The 26,373-nt window shown below is 47.8% G+C and overlaps 1 protein-coding gene across 1 annotated transcript in view; it reads left to right on the forward strand.

Annotated features, from left to right (window-relative positions):
* The window catches only part of LOC131564026 (gamma-aminobutyric acid receptor subunit gamma-4), a 43,237-nt gene extending 24,463 nt beyond the window's left edge, over positions 1–18,774 (forward strand). Inside the window, exons 4-9 of the mRNA XM_058814284.1 lie at positions 4,120–4,340; positions 4,752–4,834; positions 6,372–6,509; positions 7,949–8,101; positions 12,163–12,365; positions 13,424–18,774. Of these exons, the coding sequence (XP_058670267.1) occupies positions 4,120–4,340; positions 4,752–4,834; positions 6,372–6,509; positions 7,949–8,101; positions 12,163–12,365; positions 13,424–13,717 (1,092 nt within the window). The 3' untranslated portion in view covers positions 13,718–18,774. The remainder of the gene's footprint in view (positions 1–4,119; positions 4,341–4,751; positions 4,835–6,371; positions 6,510–7,948; positions 8,102–12,162; positions 12,366–13,423) is intronic.
* The last annotated feature ends 7,599 nt before the right edge of the window (positions 18,775–26,373 follow it).

The following is a 26,373-nucleotide window of genomic DNA, read 5'->3' on the forward strand; positions in this document are numbered from 1 at the left end:
GAGTTGGGTTTATTATTCCATGACTGAAATTTGATGTAATATTGCATGCGTGCCAACATGTGTGTGCTACCCCACGTGTGTGATCCAAATGGTGTGGCCAAACTGTTAAAGCAATTCCTCCTTCCTTCGTTAGCTCCTTCTGTTAAAGCCACTAAAAATGCCTGTGCCTTCACAGAGGAGCTAACAACCTCCATGTGCTGCACAGCAGATGGTGCAGTAATGGTGGGGGCGTATTTTACAATAACCCTTTTCCACATGGGGAAATCGAGGCATTGAGAAGTCTCTTTCTGATGGCTGAGTGTCAGGGGCAGAGAAAAACTACAGGGGCAGAGAAAAACTACAGTGCCCCGAGTTTTAGGGGCTGAGCTCATCCTGCCAAACTCCAGCTACTCAGCTTTGATCAGTGGACTCTCCCAAGGTCATGAAGAGTTTATTCTTAATATATTATTAAGAGCAATTTCCATAACACAACCTGGACTGCTTCACATTGAGATCCCCCTCCAGCAGTCCCTAAAAGCTGTAGGAACCCCATGGGCAAGCACCTCCTGTCTTTATCACCTTGGCAGATTACTGCAGCTAAGTGGGATCAAAATAACACCCAAAGAGGGGTCTGAGCACCATCCCACATCTGATCAGTGCAGAATTCCAGCCATGCAAGCTCCTCAGCATCACTGGGGGTTCCTGGTGGGAATGGGTGCTGAATTCTTCAGGAGCTGTTGTGGTTTAGCCCCAGTGGGGACACACAGTGCTCCTCACTCAACAGCACAGGGGAGGAAGTTGGAAGGGTAAAAGTCGTCCCAAAGGCCACAGCACTTTTATATAAATCTTGCCTCAGATAATTCTGTAAGAAAATACATTAGTAAATGCCAAAAACTCCCAATGGGCTCCCTACAGGGAGGCAAGGGAGCCAGCTCAGCTCCCAAGTTCTGCCTCGTGAGTAGCTGTGCTAATAATAGCCACTGAAATGAGATCAAACCACAGGACAGTGACAGTAACAGCTCAGATGCTTCACAAGAGCTGAATGACTTGTGCACCACACCTTTTGCAAAGGCTGGCTATGAATGGCACAGGAGGAGCTCTTTAATGCTGATCCCTCCTGAAAATCTGGGCTTGGGAACAAATGCTAAGCCCCTGGGATAGCTGACCCTCCACTCTTGCAGAGTGTTAGCGTTGATTATCCCAGACTAGAATGCTGAACTTGAAGGCAGGACACAACTGAGCAGCCAGCCCAGAAGTGAGATGTCACCAGTGCCTCCAGTTGGGAGTTAAAACACTGATAGTGACATCAAACATTAATTTATCTCTGCAGTTTTGGTTGCTTTCTCCTACACCAGAGATATTACTTAGGAGGAGCTATGTAAACTCACATGAACTCAAACAGGGCGTGCAGTGATGGGGGAGAATATGTCAAATATTGTGCTATTTTGGCCCCAACGCTGCACCAATGCTGCTTTTATTTCACATTTTTACATGTCTCCATCACCACATACCCTATACCTGAGCAGTACCCAGTGTGATCCTGTGGCCACATTTCTCCTTCACAGAGAAAAGCAAGGCACAACTTCCCAAGGATTTTCTGGGAATCACAGCAAGGAACCTCAGAGAAAGAAAAAAACAATTCTTATCTCAGTTGCTGCTCCTGTATTTGTGCCAAAGTAGAATGCAATATGGAGATTGTTTACCAAGAATGATGGTGTTTTGTTTCCTTGGCCTGTCAGGGCCAGGTGTGTGTGCACACTGTGGGTCAGCAGACAGTGATAGAATTCGGGGCAGTTGAGTTTAGTTGGGTGCTTGTGCAGATTCAGTGTAATAGTGTATAGAATAATACAGTATAATAAAGTAATTAATTAGCCTTCTGATATCAGTGGAGTTCGATGCATCATTCTCCCCTTGCTGGGGTTGCCCTGCATTTCCTGTAAGATCCAGCAGATTCAGGTGCTGGGATGGGCATTTCCTATAAGATCCAGCACATTCGGGTGCTGGGATGGGCATTTCCTATAAGATCCAGCACATTCAGGTGCTGGGATGGGCATTTCCTATAAGATCCAACAGATTCAGGTGCTGGGATGGGCATTTCCTATAAGATCCAGCAGATTCGGGTGCTGGGATGGGCATTTCCTATAAGATCCAGCACATTCAGGTGCTGGGATGGGCTCTCCCATCCCCTGGCTCTGGGCTGTGGCCCTGCCTGTGCACTTCCCTCTGAGAGCTGCTGTCCTTAACTCTGTGTTTGCTTTGAGTGAGCTGTGGAGGCAAAGCCACCCTCTGAACGTGCTGCACCTGTCCCCATTCTCCCCTCCTTGGACATCCTTTGGGACCCTGTCCCTGTCCCCTTTGCTCATCCCCTAACCAGGGTGAAGCATCAGCCCAGAGAGCGACTCGGGGATGGCAAAATCTCTTCCCTCACCATGTCATTCCTGTGCTGGGGACATGCTGGGGACCCATCACTCCTCTCTGCTGGCTGCCAGGGGAGGAGGATGGAGCTGTCCCCCACAGGACACGCTGTCCCAGGCAGCAGCACGGCTGGAGGAGCCGCCTCTGAACCGGCAGCCAGGGGAGGATGTGCTGCAGTCATAAAAATTCCACCGAGAGAAATCAATAGAGGGAGGAGGAGAGTGAGAGGGAGGGATGGCAAAGTCAGACTTTCTTCATCTCTGCACACAAAAGAGAGGGAGGCACTGGGGGTCGTGTGGGTTCAGCAGCAGTGACAGGGATCAAAAGTCACCCCAGGAGCAGGTGACTGACTGCAGCATGCACTGGTGGGACTGGATCTGGGTCTGCTTCAGACAGCTGCTGAGTGCCAGACTTGTTCCTGCATGGCATTAATTAGCACCTTCTCAGGCAGGCTGAAAAGGAGTTTAAGGAGCAAACTGAGCTGCAGCAGCGAGCAGCAGAGTGGTGGGCTAATGGTGTGGGCTACTGCCAGTCCAACCCAGGCAGGAGCTGCCTCTCAGATCTGCCAGTTATCCAAAGCTAGGACACACTCTCTCATCAAAAGTGGAGTCCTTATTATAGTGGAAAATCTCTTTTCAGTGAAATACTCAGGATTTTTAACTGGTTTCACTCAGAGCTTGGACCATGCAACCCCAGCTTTCTTTTCTAATCTCCAGCAAGGGGTATCCACCCAAGGACCCAGAGTGCTCTGAGTTTTCAGATAAACCCTTTTCAGTCCTGTAGCAAGGGGTGGATTACCACTAGATTTATTTACATTTTTTTTAATTTTTACATTTTTATAAACTTTTTTTTAGCACAGCACCACCATTGTTCTCTGTACAAATGAGGTGTGTGGAACAGGGCTGGGCTGTACCCCAGTAAATAACAAAAAGAGCTGTCTGCTTGCCTTCCCTGCTCAGCTGGGGAGCAGCTTTCCCTGCCTGTGATTGAAAAGAGGAGCTGAACTTAAGGCTGAATTCAGCCAATGTCCACACTGCCCCTTCATGCCTGTGCTTAAAATGAGTATTGAGCTGTCTGCCAAGAGGAAGCTCAGGTCTTGTTTGTATGGTCCTGGTTTTCCAGGAGAGGGCCAGGCTCAGCCCAGCAGTGAACACAGAGTCTTTGGCTCTTCCTAAGTCATGGTATAGCAATGCTGTGAGGGCTAATGAAATACTTTATTATACTTTATTATCCTATACGTCTAAAAGTGTATCTGCCAAGCACTCAACCCTGCACACACTGCACTGAGTCTGGTGACTGTCCCCCAACAGTCCCAACACAAACACACAAACACACACACACACACACACCCCTGGCCCTGACAGGCCAAGGAAACAAAACACCATCACTCTGGGTAAACAATCTCCACATTGTATTCTGCTTTGGCACAAACACAGGCACAGCAAATGATAAGAATTCTGTTTTCTTTCTCTGAGGTTCAGAGAATGTGAATCCCAGAAAATTCTTGGGAAGAATTGTGCCTTGCTTTTCTCTGTGAACAGAAATGTGGGGCTACACCATGGATGTCGTGGCTGTGAGCTACTGGTGAGCCTGGAAAGGTGTCAGAGGCCACCAGCACCTGCTCCCAGACTGGGAAAATCAATGTTCTGCCTGCAGAGCAGAGGAGCAGGCTCTGCTTGGCCTGAATACCTCTCAGAACATCCCATTCTCCCCTGTCCTCCCCAGGAATACACCATTGACATCTTCTTTGCCCAGACGTGGTACGACCGGCGCCTGCGGTTCAACAGCACGCTCAAGGCTCTGACCCTGAACACCAACATGGTGAGCCGCATCTGGATCCCTGACACCTTCTTCAGGAACTCCAAACGGGCTGATTCCCACTGGATAACCACTCCCAATCAGCTCCTCCGCATCTGGAATGATGGAAAAGTGCTCTACACTCTCAGGTACATCCAGCAGCCTCTGGTCTGATGACAAAGAGATGGTCAAGTGGTTCCCTAAACTAAAATACTTTAAAATGTTGACTTGGTCAGTCCAGCTGTTTTATTCTGTTAATAGATGTTTGATAGATAAATAAAAAGAGAATTTGGCTCTTTGTTCCCATAACTTCTCACTTTCATAAACGGATCTGAAAAGCTGACTAAACAGAAGGGCTTTTTGAAGGTGGAATTTACATGTTTTTCCTCACCTTGAAAATATCCAAACATGTATTTTTGGTTTGGAATGTTCCCGCAAACAGGCTGATCTTCAGCAAATTAGCTCTCAAGGAAGTGAGAATGCCTCTGTCACATTTAGGTGCTGGAACCAAACCATCTTCACCAGCTTAAAATCTCTTTCTCTCTCTCCCCCTGTCTCAGGCTGACAATCGAGGCTGAATGTCTGCTCCAGCTGCAGAATTTCCCAATGGACACTCACTCCTGCCCTTTGGTTTTTTCCAGTTGTGAGTATACATATTTCAAAGATAGCTTTAGAAGGCAAGCAGAAACCTCAGTGGAGGTTTCTTTTCTGGGGAAGCCACCCTCCCTTTTAGCTACATTTTTTCACCTAATTTCTATGGCACCCTTCTTGAGCCATTACCCTTCATGGCCTGAAGCATCCTTCTACTCCTGGACTGGCAGAGATCATCAGGGACAGATTCACAACATTTCTGAATTTCTCCTTAATTTGGGTGGATGGTTGGAGGAGATTATTTCACTAACCTTCTGGTCACTCCAGACAGAACATGGATGTATTTTGGTGGACAAATGGCACCATCCTGCCTTGCATCTTCTCCCGCTCCCTGAGTGAGGTCTGGAAACGTTCTGCTCCAAAGGAGGGTTACTCAGACCTCTCCTCTCAGTCACTACTCATCCAGACTCTTCAGCAGAGAAGGCTTCTGATGTTAATTTTGCAGGGAGCCTTTCTGCACCAAGAGATCCCTGTCCTCCTTGTGCGTGGGTGTGAAATGTGATTTAATCATCTGAGCTCGGGTTCTCCTGCTTCCCCTGCCACTGAAGAGATGCAACTCAGAGCTCTGAGGTGCTTCAGAGGGAGGCAGCATGCTGAGGAGATCTCATCCCTTCATCTCCCACCACCCCTCATCTTTGCTAATTAGTGCTGCATGCCGTACATGCTTGATAATTAGAAACACACTGTTAGTTAGCTGCCAAGCTCTTACTCCATCCTCCTCCCAGGGACTTTCTCCTAGGTCCCAGCTTCACTGCAGGCTTGCTTCTTTATCAAGAAAGCCAGAGGCAGGAGAAGCTGTGCTGCAGCCTGCAGGGCCAGGTTTTCTTCTCCATGGAGAGTGCATCCCTTCTTTTCCATAGATCAGTTCCCAGGGAGCACACAGAGCAGCCAGAGCCATGCTGGCAGCTTTGTATTCCTGGTATACTCATGGCTGGGATGGCACTCATGAGGTGCCAGCTGCCCCAGGGAGATAAAACCCTTAAAGATTTCAGGCTGGTGTAGTCACAGAATTGCAGAAGAGTCAGGGCTGGAAGGGGCCTTTGGAGATCTTCTGGAACAGCCTCACTGGCAGGCAGCATCACCTAGAGCAGGTTACACAGGAATGCAGCCAGGTGGGGCTTGAATCCCGAGTTTTGACTCCAGAATCGTGGGAGGGACACTCCACAACCTCCCTGAGCACACTGTTCCATTGCTCTGCCACCCTCAATCGAGTTCTTCCCCAAACCAGCAGAGTCCTCTTGGACCAACCCACATCCAGTGCAGTCCTTAGAAAGGCTGTGTTTCTGGCAGTGCCCTGTTTCTGGCAGTGCCTTCCCCATCCCCAGGATCTGAAGCAGCCCACGAGGGGAGGTTCAGTCCCTACTCCCATTCCATGTGGGAATGCCTCAGGGTTTTAAACAAAAGGCACCAGAAACACCTGCTGAAGGGTGTTTGCAGAGCAGTTCTGGTGAGATGCCCATGTTTCTGCATTCAGGGTGGTACCCAGGGTGGGGATGGGTGGCATTGTGTTGTCTGATGGCTTTTCCCAGATGGATACCCTCGGGAGGAGATCATCTATCGCTGGAGGCGCTACTCCATCGAGGTGTCCGACCAGCGCACATGGAGGCTCTACCAGTTCGACTTCACAGGGCTGAGGAACACCTCAGAAGTCCTCAGGACTGGGGCAGGTGAGCCAAGGGGAGGCAGCCCATGGAGCACCACTGTGCTGGGCTTTGGTGGGAGGCAAAGCAGTGGGGAAGGGAGGTTACAACAGCATGGTCAGAGGAAAAACCTAGAAATGAAAAGATGGAGCTTGGCCTGAGGGAGCAAAGTGATGGGGATGAAGGGTGCAAGGAGAAACCAGAACCACTGACATCTGTGAACTGTGGGGTGACAATGCTGGTGAATGAAGCTATCCCTAACTGAAGGGTCAGGAGGGAGAGGAGAGGGAGCTTAAATCCCCTCTTGTTGCAGAGTGTGCATGCTGTGTAATCTCTGGGTGATGCTTACAATTCGAACAGGGCTGGAGAAATCAGAACTTGCAGGCCTCAATCTATCCTTCTGTGAACTCGTGTCAGGCTGATGAACACCTGAACTGTGCTTTAAGAGACAGGGACAAGGCTGCATGTGTGAAGAAACTAAATAATGTGTATCTAAATAATGGAAGCCCTTCAGCTCTTCCTCCTCCTCCTCCTCCTCATAATAGCTCACATCCCCATTCCTTCCCACAGACAACTGAGGGAAGCCTCTGGATTGCTGAAGGTGGGCTGAGCTCATACTTTTCAGCCCTCTGAAGCAGCCAGTAGCTTCTCCCACTCTGCAGGAAGCTGCTGCTCTCAACAGTGGCAGCCAGGGTAGAAAGGCAGCACAGACTGGGACAAGAAGTGAAAGTGTCTTGAATGCACCAGTGGCCCTCTGATGTTTGTAATTCTCTTTTTTTTGGTAATTGCTTGCAAGCTCCATCTTAACCCCAGAGCTGTCAGGTGGCTTTTTTCCAATACTCACTGTGAGAAAAAAGGAAGAGCCACCACTGTAAGTTGCCAAATGAGCAATTAGGATGTGCAGCACCACATGCCTTTTCCAGAGGCAGGAGCAGAGTCCCAGTGGAAGTGATTGAAGGACACCTCCTTTGTCACAGCTCAGGTAGATCGTTAGCAAGCCAGGCCATGCAGCCTGTTACAGCCAAAGAGCTTCTATAGAAAAGAAACCCTTGCAGCAATCAGCTGAAGATAAATGCTCTCTGCAGCTCCTTCCCTGAAATTTTTCCAGACTGTGTGCTTTTCACTGTCCTTAGCCAGGCCAGTATGAATGCAGCCTCGTGGCCATATGGACAGCCAGGCAAACAGCCAGTTGGGCAACCACAAAGTCAGCTCCTAAATTAGTCACAAAGACAGCTACAGAGCCAGCCATGTAGCCACAGAATCCAGTGCCAACAAAACCAGAGACTCACCAAACCTGCTCAGCCAGCCATGTGAAGTTAACAGTCTGGGCAGCTACAAAACCAGATGGACAGGCACTTAAAGCAACAAAAATCCTCATCAGAAACTCCTAAATTCTGAAACTTTGCTGATTGTTCTGCTCTAGGAAGCCTCGTGTTGTGATGCCAATGTCTGTTGCTTTTTCCTAGGGGAGTACATGGTGATGACAGTTTCTTTTGACCTAAGCAGACGTATGGGTTACTTTGCCATTCAGACCTACATTCCCTGCATCCTGACTGTTGTTCTTTCCTGGGTTTCCTTCTGGATCAAGAGAGACTCTACGCCAGCCAGGACATCTCTGGGTAAGAGACAGGATGATGCATGTCTGATGCTTGTCAAACCCTGCCAGGCAAGCAGACTGCCAGTGTTGGACTACAAAGCCTCCCGAAGCACTTTGCCATTTTCTGGCATTTTTGAGCTTACCAGAGAATATTTCACTCCTTCAGCTTCCTGTGTGTAACATTCCACAGCTCAACCAAATCTCCAGCTGTGCTGGTTTGGGCTGCTGGATTATCTCAGGAGAGCACCTCACTCTTCTCTTATGGCTTCATATGAAACCCAAGCACAGCCTTTTCTGTGGGAGATCTAGGACTTTTGAACAATTGATTAATATTATTAAGTAGGAGCTGTTTATTGTTTACATTATACATATATTTTTAGATTTTATAAACTACTAAGCACACACTTTTTATTGGTGCTTTTGTTCTTGTTCACTCGTTTTCTGTTTGCATTTCCTGGAGTATATGATTGGTTACAATCTAGGTGTTTTAGTCTTCGGTTATCTAGTTCTTGTGGTCTTGGTATTTGGTTTCTCAGCCTCTTCTTTCTTAATTTAGCACAATTTTTGTTCTAATAGTCTTGACAAATTCTTGAGGTTTTGATAACAGAAGTAGGTTAGCTGGTGCCTAACCCTTGCAAATACATTGCAACACTTTTCCAAGCTGACAATGGGAAATTCTCATGCACCAAAAGGGGGAGAAAGGGGCTGAGCTGTGGCATTGCAGGGCTGCCCAAAGGGCTCCTGTCACATGCACATTTTCCACAATTCCTCACAACTTCTCAAGGCTTCTGCGCAGGGCTGCTGACAGGAAGGTTGTAGGGTTAATGGGCAAAGTTGCTTGGCTGCACCCATAGGGCCCCAGGCTCTGGCAGGAGCTGGGAGCCCTGTAGGTAAAACCTTTTTCTGTCAGTCACCCCACAGGACCCAGGGAGTGACAGCAGCTCTGCCTATTGTTGAGATTTTCTTAGCAAACTGCAGTGTCTCCTTGAGGCAGGAGAAACGCTTCTGTTGATTGAATGCAGCTCTGATGGGTGCTGGGGACATCTTTGCAGTGTTCAGTAGGTTTTGGCTGTATCTGCATTTTGCAGCAAGCTGTGATTCCCAGTGCTGTCCTTCCTATCAGCCCTGCTGACTTTGCCTTTAATTGGAGGCAGCATTCCCAGCCCTGCCTGGGGATGGAGGGGAGAGGAGGGGCCATCAGCTATTCAGAGCCCATCCATGATGGCCATGTCTCCCCACCTCCCTCTCAAAATTAATTACTTTGGTGCTCCTGGAGGGAGGAGGAGGAGGAGGGTGTCATTCCCAATGAAGGTGAGGGTGTGCTGTAGTCTGTGGCTGGTAAAGGAGTGAACAGCAAGAGGAAAATGTGCACGGCTCTAGTGACTGTCTCAAAAAACAAAGGCAGGTTTCCCCAGGAGAGGGGCCCCCCTCTATGGGAAAGGACTAGAGCCCATGAAGAATAATGTATTCTCTCCACAGCCCCTCTTGTGCTTTACACAAATCATCCCCAGCACATTTTGAGCCTGCCAGCCTACATCAGGGAGATGTGAACTGGACCAGTTCCACTGGCACTGCAAAAACGTGGGAAGTCACATCACATCTGCTATTGCAAGTACAGCAGGAAAACATGAAAATCTTTTGCCATGCTCACCCCCAGTGTCAGGATCTTTACCTTGTCACAGTGACCCCAAGAAGAGTTGGAAAGTCTCTTTTCCAAGCCCAGTGCTTGAAGAAGGAGTCAGGGCTCTTCATTTCTCAGTCTCAAGGTTGTTTATTGTATCTTATCTATAAAATTCTTTCTCCTGTCCTGCCCAGGTCCATCCAGCAGGACAGTTACAGGCACTCTGCCTGCCCCCAGGGCAGTGTTATGTCTTTATACTAAAAACTACCTGTACAATGTTTACAATTACCTTCCAATACCTATCACCTATGTTAGACAGTGAGCTTCTCCTCTAAACCAATCTGTAAGTGTCACCATCACAGCAGAAGATGGAGGCCAAGAAGAAGAAGGAGAAAGGCTGGACATGCCCAGTTCCCTCCATCTTGCCTCCTGAGCCCCCATTCCAGAAACCCCAAAATCTACTTTTCCACTCTGTGATAACTTCACTATTATTCTACCTAAACTGTTGTGGCTTGCTGACCTTCATATAAGGTTGGTAATTTGCTCCACGGATCATAATCAAACCCACAGGTGTTCTGGGCTCTGTGCCAGGGTCTCTGAGCCCCCTGGCAGGGGTCCTGGCCATCCTGGACAGCAGAGGGATGTTCTGGGTTCTGACACCCCAGAGCCACTGAGGTGACCTCAGGAAAGGGTGGCAGGTGGATTTAGGTGGATGCTAGAGAAGGAAAAACAGGTGGACTTCCTCATTCTTCCCCACATCCTGAAAATCAGTGGATGAGATCACAGGACCAGCTCCTGTAGCTGATCCTTTGTTGGCTCCTGACACTTCATCTCTGAAAGCAGAAACGTGAGCGCTGCTGCTCCTGCAAAAACGATTCCAAGCTCCACTCATGTCAAAAGAAATTCCTTATCACCTCCTACACACTTGCCCTCTGCATCAAGGGATGGATAGATTGTGAAGAGCTGTCTCTGAAGAATAGCCAGGAGCAGATTGGAAATTTATGAAATCAGACCAAGGCAATAAAGGGAACCTTGTGGTTGGTATCTACTACAGGGCAGCCTGATGAGCAGGGAGCAGAACAGCACTGGCAGATTTTTCAGGACATTTTCCAAAGAGCACAAGGGCTCTCAATCCCCAGGTGTAAGAAGACAGGAAAGGAAGGCAAGAGACCAGCATGGATATGCCAGGAGCTTCTGGTCAGACTAAAGGGTGAGAAGGAAATGCACAGGCAGTGGAAGCAGGGCCAGGTATCCTGGAAGGAGCACAGGGACACTGCCAGTTGTAGGGATGGGGTTAGGCATGCAGAGGATACTAACACGGGCTTCTCCAGGTTTGTCAGCCAGAAAAGGAAGGTCAAAGCAAGTTGAATACAGCTGGCAAACTGGTAAAAATGGATGAGGAGGAGGCTGGGGTACTTTTTTGCCTCAGTCTCCACTGGCAGCCTCTCTCCCCACATGCCACAGTGGGTGGACTGCAAGATAGGAACTGGAGCAGCAAAACCCTCTCACTGCAAGAGATCAGCTTTGAGACACCTGAAGAACCTGAACATCCATAAGTCTATGGGACCTGACAAGATACATCCCAGTGCATGGCTGATGTAGTTTCCAAGCCACTCTCTGGGATACTTGAAAAGTCATGGTTGTAACCAGAAAAGGGGAAATGTTGCACCCATTTCTTCAAAGGGTAGAAAGGAGGATCCCAGGAGCTACAGACCTGTCAGCCTCCCCTCCGTGCCTGGGAAGATTGTGGATCCTTGTAGAAGCTGTGCTGAGGCACATGGAGGACAGGAGGTGTGGGCAAGCCCTGCCTGACCTACCCAGCCTCATGCAGAGTCTGATTTTCCTGCTCATTTACCAGTCCACACTGATGGTCTGTGTGATACTGTGTGACAGTGTTCACAGGGGTTTTCAGATGAGGGAAGAGACGAGGATGTGACTCCATATTTCAGAAGGCTTGATTTATTATTTTATGACATATATTACATTAAAACTGTACTAAAAGAATAGAAGAAAAGGTTCTCCTCAGAAGGCTAGCTAAGCTAAGAATAGAAAGGAATGAATAACAAAGGCAGCTGTCCCAGACTCTCTGTCTGAGCCGGGTGTGCTGTGATTGGCCATTAATTAGAAACAACTCTATGAGACCAATCACAGATGCACCTGTTGCATTCCACAGCAGCAGATAACCATTGTTTACATTCTGTTCCTGAGACCTCTCAGCTTCTCAGGAGGAAAAAGTCCTAAGGAAAGGATTTTCATAAAAAGATGTCTGCGACAATACTGAGTTTTGAACATCATTCTTTCTCATAGAGCATTGTCAGAGGGTTCCTCAAGACCAGAGTCTGGCTGAGCAGAGCCAGAATGGGACCAGACAACCAGGGCAGAGAGAAAATGGAGCTGTTCTGAGGGGTGTAGAAGACAGATGTACTCCCTGTCAGTACTCAGCCAGCTGTTTTCTCTCTCAGGTATCACGACTGTGCTCACCATGACCACCCTGAGCACCATCTCCCGCAAGCACCTGCCCCGTGTGTCCTACATCACTGCCATGGACCTCTTTGTCTCCGTGTGCTTCATCTTCGTCTTCGCCGCTCTCATGGAGTACGCCACGCTCAACTACCTGGTGGGGAACAAGAAACCCCTGGAGCACAGCCACAGGAAAGCCAGGCTGGTAGGTCACAGGGGCCAGCAGAGCTGGATGCTATTATCAACCCCAAGCTGTTAAAAAATGTCCTTTCTGAGCCTGCATTGGAAACTGCTGATGTGGTTTAGGGCCTGACCCATACTGAGTTCACCCAGTGGGTCTGAGAGGTGAGACACAGCCAGAAAAAGCAGCTGAGACTCCCTTAAAACAAGGAAGCCCCTGTCAGAGCCAGGTATGCTGTGCCCTCTTCAGAACTGCTGGAGAGCTCATCAGAACAGTTTAGAATGACTCACATGACTGAATGGAAATGACACTTTAAAACACCTGTATCAGTTTGATCTCTATAGAGGTATCTCAGGTCACAGAGATGCAGAAACTGACTTTTCTTTGTGTCTTCCCCTGAGTGTGAGGATACTGAGCCCATGGTGGTCATCATTCTCTTCATCCTCATCCTCTATCATGAGATCTGCCCTAGCTCGTGGCAGGTACTTCTGGCACATGAACTGAAAGAGGCCTCTGCCCTGGGGCAGAATTGAAACAGAAAAAGACATATCTCTTCTGAGCCAGGCTATTTCCCAGCACATCCCCCATATACCTGATATCCCATCCTCATATCCCAGGGTGGACAGAGCTGTTCCATGAGGCTCCTGATGGGCCAAGAGGAGTCACATACAGCTTTTCTCCAGTAACAGGCAGCAACCAGCAGACACATCTGGGCTGTGTGCTGTATCTTCAGAGACAGCTGAGCTCAGGGAAATGAGGGAAGAGGCCAGAACAGATCGAACAGGTCGTGTTCCTGCAGTGACTATTACTGGCACAGATGGGCAATCAGTGCAATCAGACCTTTGCTGAGTAGGGCTGTGCCCTGGGGTGCCAGGGAGAACACTCACAGTCATGCAGGGAGCTGCCAGCTCCCCAAACGCGGTGATTCACAGCCAGGTGCAGAGACTGGGGATGATCAGTCATCCCCCTCCACTGAACTGCACCCTTGGTGATCTGATCTGTTGCCAGATGGGTGGGGATTGATGTCCAGGACACATTTTGCTGCCTTTTCGTCCCGTTCAACCTGCCTGTCCCCCCCACAGCCACCTGCGGGCGCACAGGTGATGCCGACCTTCACCGCCATCAACATCAACCACATCATGCACTGGCCCCCGGAGATGGAGGAGGATGAGGATGACGAGCCCGGCTCCCCGTGCCTGGAGGGGAAGGAGTGTGAGCGGTTCTTCTGCTGCATCGAGGACTGTCAGACGGGGATGTGGCGGGAGGGGCGGGTGCGCATCCACATATCCCGCCTGGACTCCTACTCCCGCGTCTTCTTCCCCACCGCCTTCCTGCTCTTCAACATCGTCTACTGGATTGCCTATCTGTATCTCTAGCCCTCCTTTGTGCTCAGCTGGAACGGGCAGGGCACCAGCGAGAGGGGCTTCTCGAGGAGCATAGAGAACAGCATCTCTCCTGCTGTAGTCAGCTGTCATTCTGAGCACCCCGACCTGGTGATTCCCTCTCCCTGCTCTCTCATCTCTTCTGAGAAGAACCAAACAGCTTTTTTTTTTTTAGCCTTCTAACATATCTTTTTAGAGAATCTACCCTTCCCCAGACAGCCCTCTCTCCAAGACCACCAGCATTGTACTCCTTGTAAAATTACCCAAAATTTCCATCTCAAGCATTAGGGATTTTGTCAAAAAAAAACCCTTAATGCATTTCATTTTTCCATCCAGTCCTACTCTGAAATTTCAAGGCAAGCGATGGCAAATGGAGTTTTCTGCATAGTTATTAAGACTGCAAAGGAAATAAAATACATCTTACGACTTCTGCACCACTTCCACCAGAGCAGACTTTGTGGGGTGCCAGAAGCTCAGAAAGGTCAGGAGGAAATAGTGTGGACAAGGACAGCAGTGCAGCTCTCCCACAGTAGCTGGGCTTGGCTGAAACGTTCTGGGCCTGCCCAGACATCTGATGGTGGCACTGACGAGGATGGAGATGCTGCAAGCCTCCCCCAGCTCCCCGCAGAGCATCTCTGAAGCATTCATTCCTCACAGATCACTCCAGGACACCCTCCCACTGAGGCACTGCTCATTCCCACCCCACGGGGATGGAAAGCATTTCCAAGCTGGAAGGGCCCACCTGCCTTGCTGGAGCAGGCTCTTCAGGGCCCACGGTGACATTTCTGATGTGGGACCAGGACTCAGAGCAGGCTCTGCAGTTGGGCATAGGCAAAAGAGGGGGGAGGTCCTTGTGAGGAGGGCCAGAAGAAGCTTCCTGAGCCTGTAGTGAGGTAGTTCTCTTTGGGCTGTGAATCACAGAGGGGCAGTGCTGTCCTGGCAGTGACACTCGCTGGTGCCATCAGATCAGTGCTGGGTACTCGGTGGCACCCTGAGGAAGGGGTATAGGAAAGGGAACACACAGCTTCCAGTGCATTCCTGCTGCTCAGATGTGTTCCCTTCTTTATTTATTTTTTTTTTTCATAATTGCATAAAACAAGAGTTTTCACTCTAACTGGATGGCTCCTCCCAGTTGCCATCATCACTTGGCCTGTTTCCTCATAAAATCAGGAAAGGGAGTGAGTTGTCCTTGATGGATTTTAAGAAGGACAAGCGTAGTGAGATGGTCCCATCTTAAAGAGATGGAGAAGTACATTACACAGTTTCAGCTGGGGAGAAACTGCTTAATGAAGAAGAGGAAACTGAGGCCCAAGGTCCATAATGTGTTAACTTGCTGCCTCCCCATTTACACCAGCTGCTGATGTGGCCCACAGCATGATTGTGAGAAGCAGTGGGCCGTTAATAGTTACTTACTGTGTAAATTATAAACAAAAATATCTTTTTTTAAAAAACAGCATGTTTTAGAAAAAAAATTAGGACTTAAAAGGCTTGTCAGGAAAAGGAAGCCAGCATGGCTGCAGAGGAAAAGTTAGGAAAGGCTGGCTCACAGGACAGCTAACAGGGACAGGAGGTTTTATATATTCTTGGAGAGCAATTTGGTCTGGTTTAAAGACGGATTTTGACACTGTTAAATTTGATCTGAATAATGAAGTGTCATGTTTAATTCATTCACAAATGCAGCCTTACCTGGGTTCCAGATGAACAGCTAGAGCATCTTATTAAGTATACAATAGTACAACACTCAGCTAAGTATAACCTAATGGGGTCAGACCAGCAGAGCTCTGAAAGGGGAAATTGCGCCTGTCTAACCTGTTACAGTTCTTTTAAAATACCAAGGAAGAGATAAAGGTTACTCAGAAGCATAATTTGCTTAGCTACTCCGACAGCTTTTGAAAGGGAGGAAAGAAATTGTGGCGGGCGGTTCTAACTGAGGAAATTGATTTAGCAAAAGAATTATTAAGGAGGTTCTAATTAGAGGAAATTAACTGAGGAGAGGGGGGAAAAAAAGAATTGTTAAGGAGGCTCTAATTAGAGGAAATTAATGTTTTAGAGAGAAAGACACAGAGAGGGAGAAGTCTAAGAAAAGAATCAAAACAACTTGCAGACAAGGGAAGCTGCTGGGTGACAGTGCCGACTCCCAGCCAAGCTGGATGATGTTCTGCTCCCAGTAGCAAAGCGTTATTAGATGTAGCAACAGAAAAACCTCCTATGACTCAGCCCTACACCGCCAGGGAGCTGGATTAAACAGGGTCCTGTGATCTCTTTGGGGAGCCAAAAGGAAAGAGCATCCTGGATTGGAAGTGGCTCACACGGCAGGCTCTGAGTGAAGCACGTCCTCACATTTGGGCAGGCAGCTGTCGGGGCTGTGTGGGAGGGGACGCCCCGGTGGCAAACCAGATCCCTCCCCAACAGGATGGTGCCTTGAACAGTGTGCAGGCACTGGAGGCTGCGCTGAGCACAGGGAGCAAAGTGGCGAAGGGAAAAATTAACAGCCCTGTGTGACAGAGCCCAAACAGCTGCAATTTGCTGTGGCTTCGAAGCTCTTGGTGAACACAAATGATTGTCATGGGCACTGGAGAACCGAGCTCAGCCCTGACAGCAGCAACTTGTTGAAATTAGACCTTTTACAAAATCAGCCAGGAGAGAAACGGGGTGTGCAAAAACCTAAGAGGACAAAGTAGACTTGAAAGATTGTAAGATTTCACCAAAAAAAGATAAAGCCAACACACACCTAGGTAATTGAACCAATGATGGAGGATTTGACAGAGGAAAATAGTCTAGCGTGGGCTGGAGCACAAGGAAGCTGATTACTAAGGCTGGGGAAGGAGGAGGGAGGGGGCTTTTTGGCTTAGGGAAGTCTGTGCCCATCATCCATAGCACAATAAGTAAAGGCATGCACAAATTCAATCATGTTTTTAATTTTCTATAGTATCAAAAAAAAGGGAAAAAAAAAAAAAAGAAACGCTAAGAAAAGCCAAAAAGAAAAATCTGCCATTCTTTTGGAATGACTTTGCAAGGCTCCAGTTTCCTTCTGGAATGGATTTTTCCAGCTATCAGGAGGGAACTCAGGGCACAGAGACATCCAGTAGCTGTGAGCTGCCCTGCTCTGCACGGCCCTGGGAGTGCCCTCTCTCTCTGTGCCCTCCTGGGCTGGCATTAGACACAGACCAAACCCTTCCCTCACCTACTGCCTCCCCTTCCCAGGGAGCAGCCAGTCCCATTCCCACCCCTGCCATGGAAGACAAACACACCCAGGGCAGCAGGACCAGGGCAGTGACTGTCCCTCTTTGCTGGGCATGGTGAGGCCACTCCTCAGCTCCTCAGGTCAGTTTTGGAGGGTCTGGAGCACAAGCCTGATGAGGGGATATCTTGGTTTGGAAAGACAGGAGTCTGCTAAGGAAGGCAGGAGCCTCCCCTGACATGGAGAATGTAAACCCGCTCCCTCCAAATTGCTATAAATTTTAAATTAAGGGGCTCTCAGGTAAAAATATGGGAACAGGAAATAACAGTTCTTTAATAGGGAACGAAAATAAAAGGATAAAATAAACAATTCAGTACACTAGAACAACACTGGCAGAGTCAGAACCCAGCCTGACACCCTGTGGGTCAGGGTGTTGGCAGCAGTCCCATTGGAATTGTGGTTCAGCCCTCCTGCAGTGTCAGGGGTGGTTCTGCTGGAGCAGGGATCCTGTAGAGAAGGATGGATTCTTCCTCTGAAGATCCAGTGGGAGGAGAGGCAGCTGCTGTTCCTCTGGGCAATCCAGTGGAGAAGCTGTGCTGGTGTTCCAGAATCTCCAGATTATATCCAGGTAGGAATGCTTGGCTCCTCCCTCTGGGCTCACATCTCCCAATGGGCTGCTGTAGTTCTTATCAGCCATGCAGTGACATTCAATAGTCTGTTATCAGCAGATGTCCCCTCCGAGGGAGGAGTGGGTGTGGAAGAGATAAGGCAAACTGCCCACTGAACAGAAGAGGACTGCCATACAGATGGCAAGTAGAATACAATCTGCTTTTGCAAATCCAGAACAGGGGAAGCTGAGGGAGCTGTGGGGGCTCAGCCTGGAGAAAAGGAGGCTCAGGAGAGACCTTATTGCTCTCTACAGCTCCCTGACAGGAGGGTGTGATGAGGGGTAGGTCGGTCACTTCTCCCAGATAACAAGAAACAGCATAAGAGAAAACATACTCTAGTTGTGCCAGGGAAGGTCTAGGTTGGATACTGGGGAAAAATTCTTCATTGGAAGGGTGGTCAGGCTGTGGAACAGGCTGACCAGGAAAGTGGAGGAGTCACTGTTCCTGGAGGTGTTTAAAAGATGTGGAGATGTGGCACCTGGGGAGATGGTTTAATGGAGCTCTTGGCAGTGTTAGATTTACATTTGGACACAATGATCATAAAAGGTCTTTTCCAACCTAAGTGATTCTGTGATTCTATCACTCTACTAGCCTCATACCTAATGATGGGGACTGGAAATTATGATCTCAGCATTCATGTCTTGTGGCCTTTCTTTGGAATATAAAAGGAAATCAGGAAGAAGGTTGATTTTTCATTTCTCTGCCTCCAATTCCTATTCTTCCCCTCCAAATTATGCCACATAAGGAACCATTTTTAGCCTGTGTGCTCTTCAGGACAGGGATTCTGTTACTGTGTGTTTGTACAGGGGCTGGCACTCTGGGGCTTGGTCCTTAACTGAGATTTCTGGATGCTTCTTAATATACATAATAAACAACATTATACACTGCCCATCCTTACCACTGTCTATCTACACCTTGTAAGAGGGGTAAAAATTGTGCCCTGGCCCCCTCCTGATGCGGTTACTGGAGCTGGTTAAGTTATTTATTTCCAGAGAAAACTATCTTGTTGGAAAGTAGGGGAAAATGTCACTGATGTTTTTGATGGGTGTTGGGATATTTTTGGGTTTGTTGTTTAGCTTTAAGAAAGGCAGAAGTTGCTTCAAGTCAGCGCTGCTCAGGAGCAGTCTCAGCCACTCAAAGACATTCTTTGTAAAGCAGGAGAAGGCCTTGCTTGTACCCCTCACTCTGTTGCCATTGTAAATAAAATAACTGATGTTTCCCCCAGTGTCTTGGGGTGGAGGGGCTTTGGCAGCAATATTTGGTGGAGTTTATTTCAGCCTTTCTCTATTTCCATTCATGCTGGTGACTTTTGGAGCAATCACAACCCAAAGGACAAACCCAGCTCTGGAGGAGGCCTCACCCAACAGCCACCCTCCTGTCCCTGGGCCCACACAGCCACATCTGTGTCACTTTAACCTTTTAATCATTTTATCCCCCTTTCTTCCCCACTTTTGGGTGCCAGGGGAGGTGTTGTTATTTAGCACTGAGGCACAGGGAGGGAAGGTGCTGCTTTCTGGGTGCCGTGCGGCAGAGGCCCTAGCCCACAAATGGAGCACCTCCACCTCTCCCTGGCACACTGTGCATCCCTCCAGGATTTAGCACTTCCCAAAATGTTAAAAACATGAGGTCATGAACGGGGAGGGAAAGGGGAGAAGGGCAAGTTATATTAAGTCGTTACTTTTTATATTCCTAATATACATTCATTATAATTTGTCTTCCCCTTAATGGCTCAGATTTGTAGGCCTTGGGAAGACTGAATTTAAGGAGAATGAGAGTGGCCAAAAATGTTCCAAACTGTGTGTCTCAGAGTAAGGAGGGAGACACAAACATTCCTGCTGGATAGGATGGGATGGGATGGGATGGGATGGGACCTGCCTCCCCTCATGGAGAAATGGCCCCATCACCCAACAGAACCTCCGGCAGCCCATGAAGGGCAGGAGGTACCTGCTGTGAAGGGCTGGGGTAGGAGACACCTTGCTCCCCGTGTTGGAAACCCAGGAACCCAGGGGAAATGCATCATTGCCTGCAGAACTCCAATTAAAAAAAAAAGGAAAAAATTATTTCTTCTTTTTTTTTTTAAGGATTGTGCATGAGAAAATTGACTCAATTTTCTCTCTGAAGGACTCTCAGGTCTTTCAGGTTGATTTGTTGTTGTTGTTGATGCTTGACACGATTTTACCCCTCTCTACTTGTTTTTTCCCCTTCTACCCACATCTTCCAGAAAAAGTAAATAATAGAGTCTGGGCCTTCTCTGTCCCAGCCACACTCCTGGCACCATCTGAGCCTCGGTGAGAGTCAGAACAATGCAGGATGGAGGGGAGCTGGGAAGCCTCAATAGCTGCTCTGAGCAGATCGGCATAGCAACATCTCCAGGGAGAACGCACCATGGGGTAATTTCCATTCCCTTTAAAGCCCACTTGGGCTGCTGGAGTGGTATAAAAGGGACTCAGAAAAAGCCTGTTAATTAGGATTAGCAGCTTCAGGAGCATCAAGCCACAGTGCTCTGAGCTGAGCCATTTATCTAAGAGAACTCAAGGCTCTTGACTGCCTCCTTCTCAAGGCACAGCATACAACTTGGAAATCAGATGGCAGAGCCATCTTTGAGGGAATGGCCCCACCCTGGCTGCTGAATGGCTCTGCAGCCCCTTTCCTGTGTGCACACCACGCTTTGCTGGGCTCAGGAGGCACGGACCCATCTCATCAACACAAACTGCACAGGGTGTGAAACCCACAGAGGGTGTGAAACCCACAGGGCACATGCTGGGTGCCCCTGGGTGAGGTTTTGGGATGATTCATATGCCATGGATGTTTGAAGAGCTCCAAGAGCAAGCAGCCACCATGGACAGGAGGTTTCACCATGCTCTTTCATGAACTCCTTGGAAAAACAAGGCAGGGGCATTTTCACAGCTCCTGGGATATGACTTTTATTCAGCTGCCATAAGGTTCCTGCCTTTCATCATTCTGCTGCATGAGAGGCCCAAGGAAGGTGATAAGTCTGTAAAAATGAAACCCATCTTTGCAGCAGCCTGTATCACACACATGGGCAAAAATAAGGCTGCAGGGAGAGGTTGAGTCACTGCCAGGCTGCCATTGGGCTGATTTGCATCTCTGGAGTGTTACTGACCCTGACAAACCTCCTCGGGAACTTTTGCTGCCACCTCCCCTTGCCAAATGTGTGGTGAAACACAGATGTCTCCCTAGCTTTATTCTGCTTCTCTGGGTGCTTTCACCTCCTCAGGGTAAAACACTACCTGAATCAGAGATGAGCTGCAGGCAGAGCTGCCCATCTGGGACTGGAGTACAAGTTTCCTGGTATAGATCACTCTTCCTGGAGAAATAACTTTAGGTCTGGTCAAAAAATACCCTTGGCAGCAATTCAGTCCTTCACACTGCAATCTGGTTTTCAAGATCAGAAAGGAAAAAGTCCTTTGCCATATTGACTGCTGGGCCAGGTTCAGGCAGCTCTGAAAGGCAGAATTTTAAGGCATTTTAAGGCAGAAAGGGGCCTATAGTCTCCTCCCATTCTAGCCACAGAAACTCCCAATAACCTCAAAGAATATATATATAGCAGCAGAACCCCACCAGGCCAGAAAGACAAGGAATCCCTGCCCAAGAGTCTACAGTCAGCACCTTGAAAATGCTCAGTGTCTGCTGTGGTCCTTGCCATGAGGAAATTCCATGAGGAACATCCTTCACCTTCTGTCACAGCCAGGCCCCCCCAGCATCCAGCAGAGATCAGGAGCTCAGGGAAGGAAGTCAGGACAATGTGTGAGAAGGAAAAGCTGTAGTAAAGATTTTTAGTCAGCCAGAACTGTCACACCTCAAAATAACAGGTATGATAACAATTCTAGGTGACTGGATGTCTGAGTAAGATCACACACTGACCAAAAAGGTAGAAACACAGAACTGAAGAATAGTTTGGGTTAGGAAGAATCTTTCAATTCAATCTAGTCTAACCTCCCTGCAATGAGCAGGGAAATGTCCATCTATATCAGGTTGCTCAGAGCCTCAGAACCTGACCCTGGATGTTCTCAGAGATGGGGCTTCTACCTGAGCAACCTATACCAGGTTTTCACCACTCTAATTATTAAAAAAAATTATCCATGTGTCTAGTCTGAACTCACCATCTTTGAGTTTAAAACCATTATTCCTTGTTGCATTTTGGCACTGAACCCAAAAGCAAAAGGAGCTGCACAGCCCCTGTGCCCCCTCTGCCCAGCACCACTGGGATATTAAAGCCTAACAGCCGAGTGTTAGAACATGCTGAGTTCATTCAGGCATTTCTCATTAGTTTCCCATGACTTCTCAATATCCTGCCTCTCAATGTATTAATCTGGCAGCAAATTAGAGATGAGGGAGCGGCGTCTCTCCCTAAGTCATCCAGAGAACACAAAATGAAGCAAAACCATAACAGACAGGGAAACTTCTTGTGAGTCATCATCTTCCCTCCTTCCCCTCTCCCTTTTCAGCACTGCTAATAGCCCCAGGATTGCTCCATGAAGCCTGGAACCAGAAGGTACCATTCCTGCTCTTTTTTAGCTTTCATTTCACATAAGAGAAGGAAGAAAGCAGCAGTTGGATCTTTGTGTCTCTATTTCAGACATCCTGTACATGCTCTGCTGAGATTGATGGCCCAGTTATGCCAAATCTATGACATAAATTCAATGTCCCTTTACCACCATGCCCAGTAAGATCTTACCCACCCACCATCCCCAAAAAAAGGAACACCCAACCAACAAAAGAAACAAACCCAAACAAATGGATTAATCAAAGAGAGCACCAGAGCTGTTGTGATCAGTGCACAACAATCCAGGGGTGCTGCACATAAAAGGAAGGAAAATGGTCTCATGTCTGTAGAACAAAGAAAATGCTTTTGTCAAATCCTCAGATCCCTGTGTTCAAACTGCAAGGCAATTTCAGTGGCATTGGTTTTGCTGTATCCTTCCACATATTTCAAATTATAGCTTGATCATCAACTTTCACTGCTCAAAAAGAAAGATAAAAACTTGCTCTAGGCTGCTGTATTTTAAAGAACCATTTCTGATTTCTTTGGCCAAATTTTCAGAACAAATGCATTTGTCCTTGAGATACTTTCTATTTGATCTGCATTGATATTCACAAAATAACCCACTTCTCCCTGGCTGAAGGGACTGAAATGTTTGCTCCAGAGACTTTAGATAAGCCATTAATAAATGTTGCTGGGTTTAGGGGTGATAGGGTCACCATGCCTTGTGGACCTATAGGTGGCCAACATTCCTGCAGTGTTTAGGACCTGAATTCAAATTCACTACCAATGTATTTGTATCTATTAGGGGAAAACTTGGCAGGCTGAAACCATCCCCATCTTTCATTAGTTAAAGCAATAGAAATAGCTAACTTGGAACTCTTGGAATCCAAAAGTGCAGGAAACTGGGTCCACAAACACCATCCCACCTGTGAAAAGGGGGATGGAGAGAAGGGAGGTGTAGGAAGGGAACACCATGAACTCAGCTCATCCCTGGTGTGTCTGCCACCTCCTTTCTGCTCTGTGACTCCCTGCACTGAGGCTGCTGCCCTTGCAAACTGGAAAATCTGTACTAAGTGATGTGCAAAAACCATCCCAGCACACAGGAGGCTGCTCACCCTGTTTGTTCCCCAAGCCACATCCACACACAGAAACACTTTTTGACACCAAGACCTCTTTCACCTGCTGATTGTCCCATCTCCTCTCCAGGGGGGTTGGTATTTCTGCTGACTCTTGAAAATACCGAGCCAGGAAGAGAGACCTGACGTCCTGGAGCTCTGGAGTGTATGGACCATGCTGGTTTTTACCATTCTGGGCCAGCCAGGGGTCCAGGCTCTCCAGGAGCAGTGTCCCAAGGGAGCAGAAATCCATTTGGCTGATCCATGAGTTTGCAGGAAGAAGGGAGAAAAGCAGGATGTGACTTTAGAAGGGGTTTTACTCCAAAAGCAGAAGAGGTTTTAACTCAGGTGAGTCACCTGACCTCACATGTAGTTCATGACTTTGGATGGAGCAAGCACAGAGAGGAAAATGAAAAAAAAAGAAAGAAAAAAAATTCCAAAAATAATATAGATTTTCAGCCACCTAAAAATGCATCGGAACAGAAACAACTTCTCACTGTGATCAGCTTCTAGAGCAAAGCCAGAGCTCTCCTCAGAAGACCAGGCTCTTTGTTGGTGGCCTAAAACAGCCTCTGTGAGGATAAAGCACAAGGACCTCACTTTCAAGCAACTAAAAAGCCTCCTGACCCCAGGCCACCCACAGCAGCTTGCTGTGACACTTCCCAGACCCAGCCTGGCCCTACACGGTCCCACTGCATGGAGACAGGTGAAAATTGGTCTCCTTCCCCAGAAATCCTGCTGCTCTCCCTCACTGGGCCCCAGAAAATGACATTACAGCCATGCTGCACTCAGATGACCCCCAAGGGGTCTCAAGTGAAGAGGAAATAAATAGACAGAGGCACTTTGCTTTTCCACCATACAATCCAGGGCAGCCAGGACACAGCCAAGCTCTTCCTGCACCCTGAAATGGGAGAGGGTCCCTGGCAGGACCCTCATCTCCTCATCTCCTTATCTCAGGGATGGCTTATTGCATGGGCAGATTATTCTAGTGCAAATTTTATCTTAGCTAAAACTGGAAAAAGTAATCAAGGCAAATGCAACAGCTCAGAAGGAATCAGAGTAGGATTAGACATTTATATGAATAAGAATAGCTTCTGCACTTTGACTTGCTGTGATAAAAATAATAAGAACCTCAGTTTTCACGCTCCAGGGCAGAAAAAAATGATCTCTGAACAAGGTGTTAGAAAGAAATTTCCTCTCACCACAGTGGTCCTCAACTGGCCAGGTCACAGAACAGAATCTAGGGGTGTGTGGAGACAGAGCTGGCTGGAAGGCCCTGGGCTTGCTCAGGAGCATGAGATGGGTGCAGTTATCAGAAATAAATGAAGCAAGGCCATCACTCCAGTTATCAGAAATAAATTAAGCAAGGCCATCACTCCCCTTCCCTCTTTGCGTTTCCTTGCTAAACCCCAGTCCACCCCAAATAAAGACCAGTGAGTTTGTGCATTGGGTTCCAGGGATCTCCTCACATTCTCTGGTGTTTCTCTGCAGAGATGGATCAGTGCCACCCCTCACCTCCTCCTCCTCCTCCTCCTCCCAGGCTGAGCCTTTAAGTGGTAATGGCCTGAGCTGATTAATAAACTGGCTTGAGACTGCTGATCTCTTTGCACCATTAAACCTTTCCCCAGCGACTCCTCATTAATCCCTCCCAAAGTCCTCCTAGATGAGGTTGTTGTTAGCACCATCAATCCTTTTTAAGGCCTCAATTTGCAGAGGAAAGGAGCAGGGGAGTGCGGGAAAGGGTGCATTTGTCAGGGGAGCCATCTGTTCCCGGGGCTGCGGAGAGCTCAGTGCCTGCTCCCAGGTGAGGAGCAGCACACAGCATCCACCACAGGGCAGGACAGCCTGCTCCAGGCACCTGGGGGATTCAGGAAGGCCAGGAGAAATACCTGGCATTTATTTTCCTTAATTCCAGTGCCTTTGGTTAGGGGCAGAAGGCTCCACCACACCTGGTCAATGATAAATTCCTGCTGGTATCTGCAGAGATGCTCTCAAATAAACAGGGCTGGGACAGCAACCACTCACAGCACTGCTGCCTATAGGCCTGAGCAATCCTCCTTGTCTTAGCTCCTCTTTCTAATTATTAAAGCAGCCACATCTTCAGCCAGAAGACTTGATTTGCCTTAATTCTTCTGGAAAGTGGAATTTTGTGGGAAATGCATGAATTTTATGATTGGCTTTTTGCAAATATTAAAATAAATATTATATGTGTTGTGTTAGAAAGTAATGCTGTATTAATTCTCTTAAGTAGTCTGTTAAATACAGTTTTAGGTTATAACATAATGTTAAAATAGAAACTATGCTGTTTTAAAGAAAGGACTCACAGTGAGATGGCAGCCACAGGATACCCAAATCTTGCAGAGAAAGAGAATTTATTGCTCTCTTATCAGAAGAAGCAAACTTCTTCCCGCCTCGAAGGCACTGTTAGGATTCAGAGGAAGAAGTTGACACTGACCAGACAGAATCCTGTGTTTGAATGGAATTTATGCATCATGTATGAGGTGTATGAATATGCAACAGGTTATTGTTTTTAAGGGTTGATCCTCTGTTAACGTGGGTCCTTTTCAGGCTTATTTTGCCCAGAAAGAGGTACCCAGACTGTCCATAACTCTTTGTCTCTATTGTCTCATATTGTCCTAATTACAATTGTCCAAATCATTAGTACTCTAATTGTATTACTATTTTTATAACAATTGTATTACTATTAAACTTTTAAAATTTTAAAAACAAGTGATTGGCGTTTTTCACAAATTTCAACCACCCAGTCCATAGCCCCCTGTCACTTTCAGCCTTTTCCCTCACTGTCAGCACACTAGCCCTGATTGTCTTTTCTTAGCTCTTCCAGAAATTTTTCACATCCTTAATTCTCATTACTTTGAGCCATGCTTAGGGGCTTGTAAGGAGGATGGTGGCAGCAGAGGTGCTGAACTGTCCCCACCACTGATGGTGGCAGCATGGAAATCACGTCTGCAAAGCCACAGCCCAATGTTTCTGCCTTTTAACCTAAAACCTCACAGCTATTTTTCCCCTCCCCTGTGTCTGAAAACTTGCAACTTTTGAACTCTGGGCTTTATGTCCATGTGAGCTTTTCAAATGAATGTTTTAAGATCAGGTTTGATAGATATGAGGTCATATAAGCCTGTCAGCTGGAACCAAGCTACAACTGTGGCTGCACACAG

The sequence above is a fragment of the Ammospiza caudacuta genome, chromosome 14 (assembly GCF_027887145.1).
Source record: "Ammospiza caudacuta isolate bAmmCau1 chromosome 14, bAmmCau1.pri, whole genome shotgun sequence".
Taxonomy (NCBI): Eukaryota; Metazoa; Chordata; class Aves; order Passeriformes; family Passerellidae; genus Ammospiza; species Ammospiza caudacuta.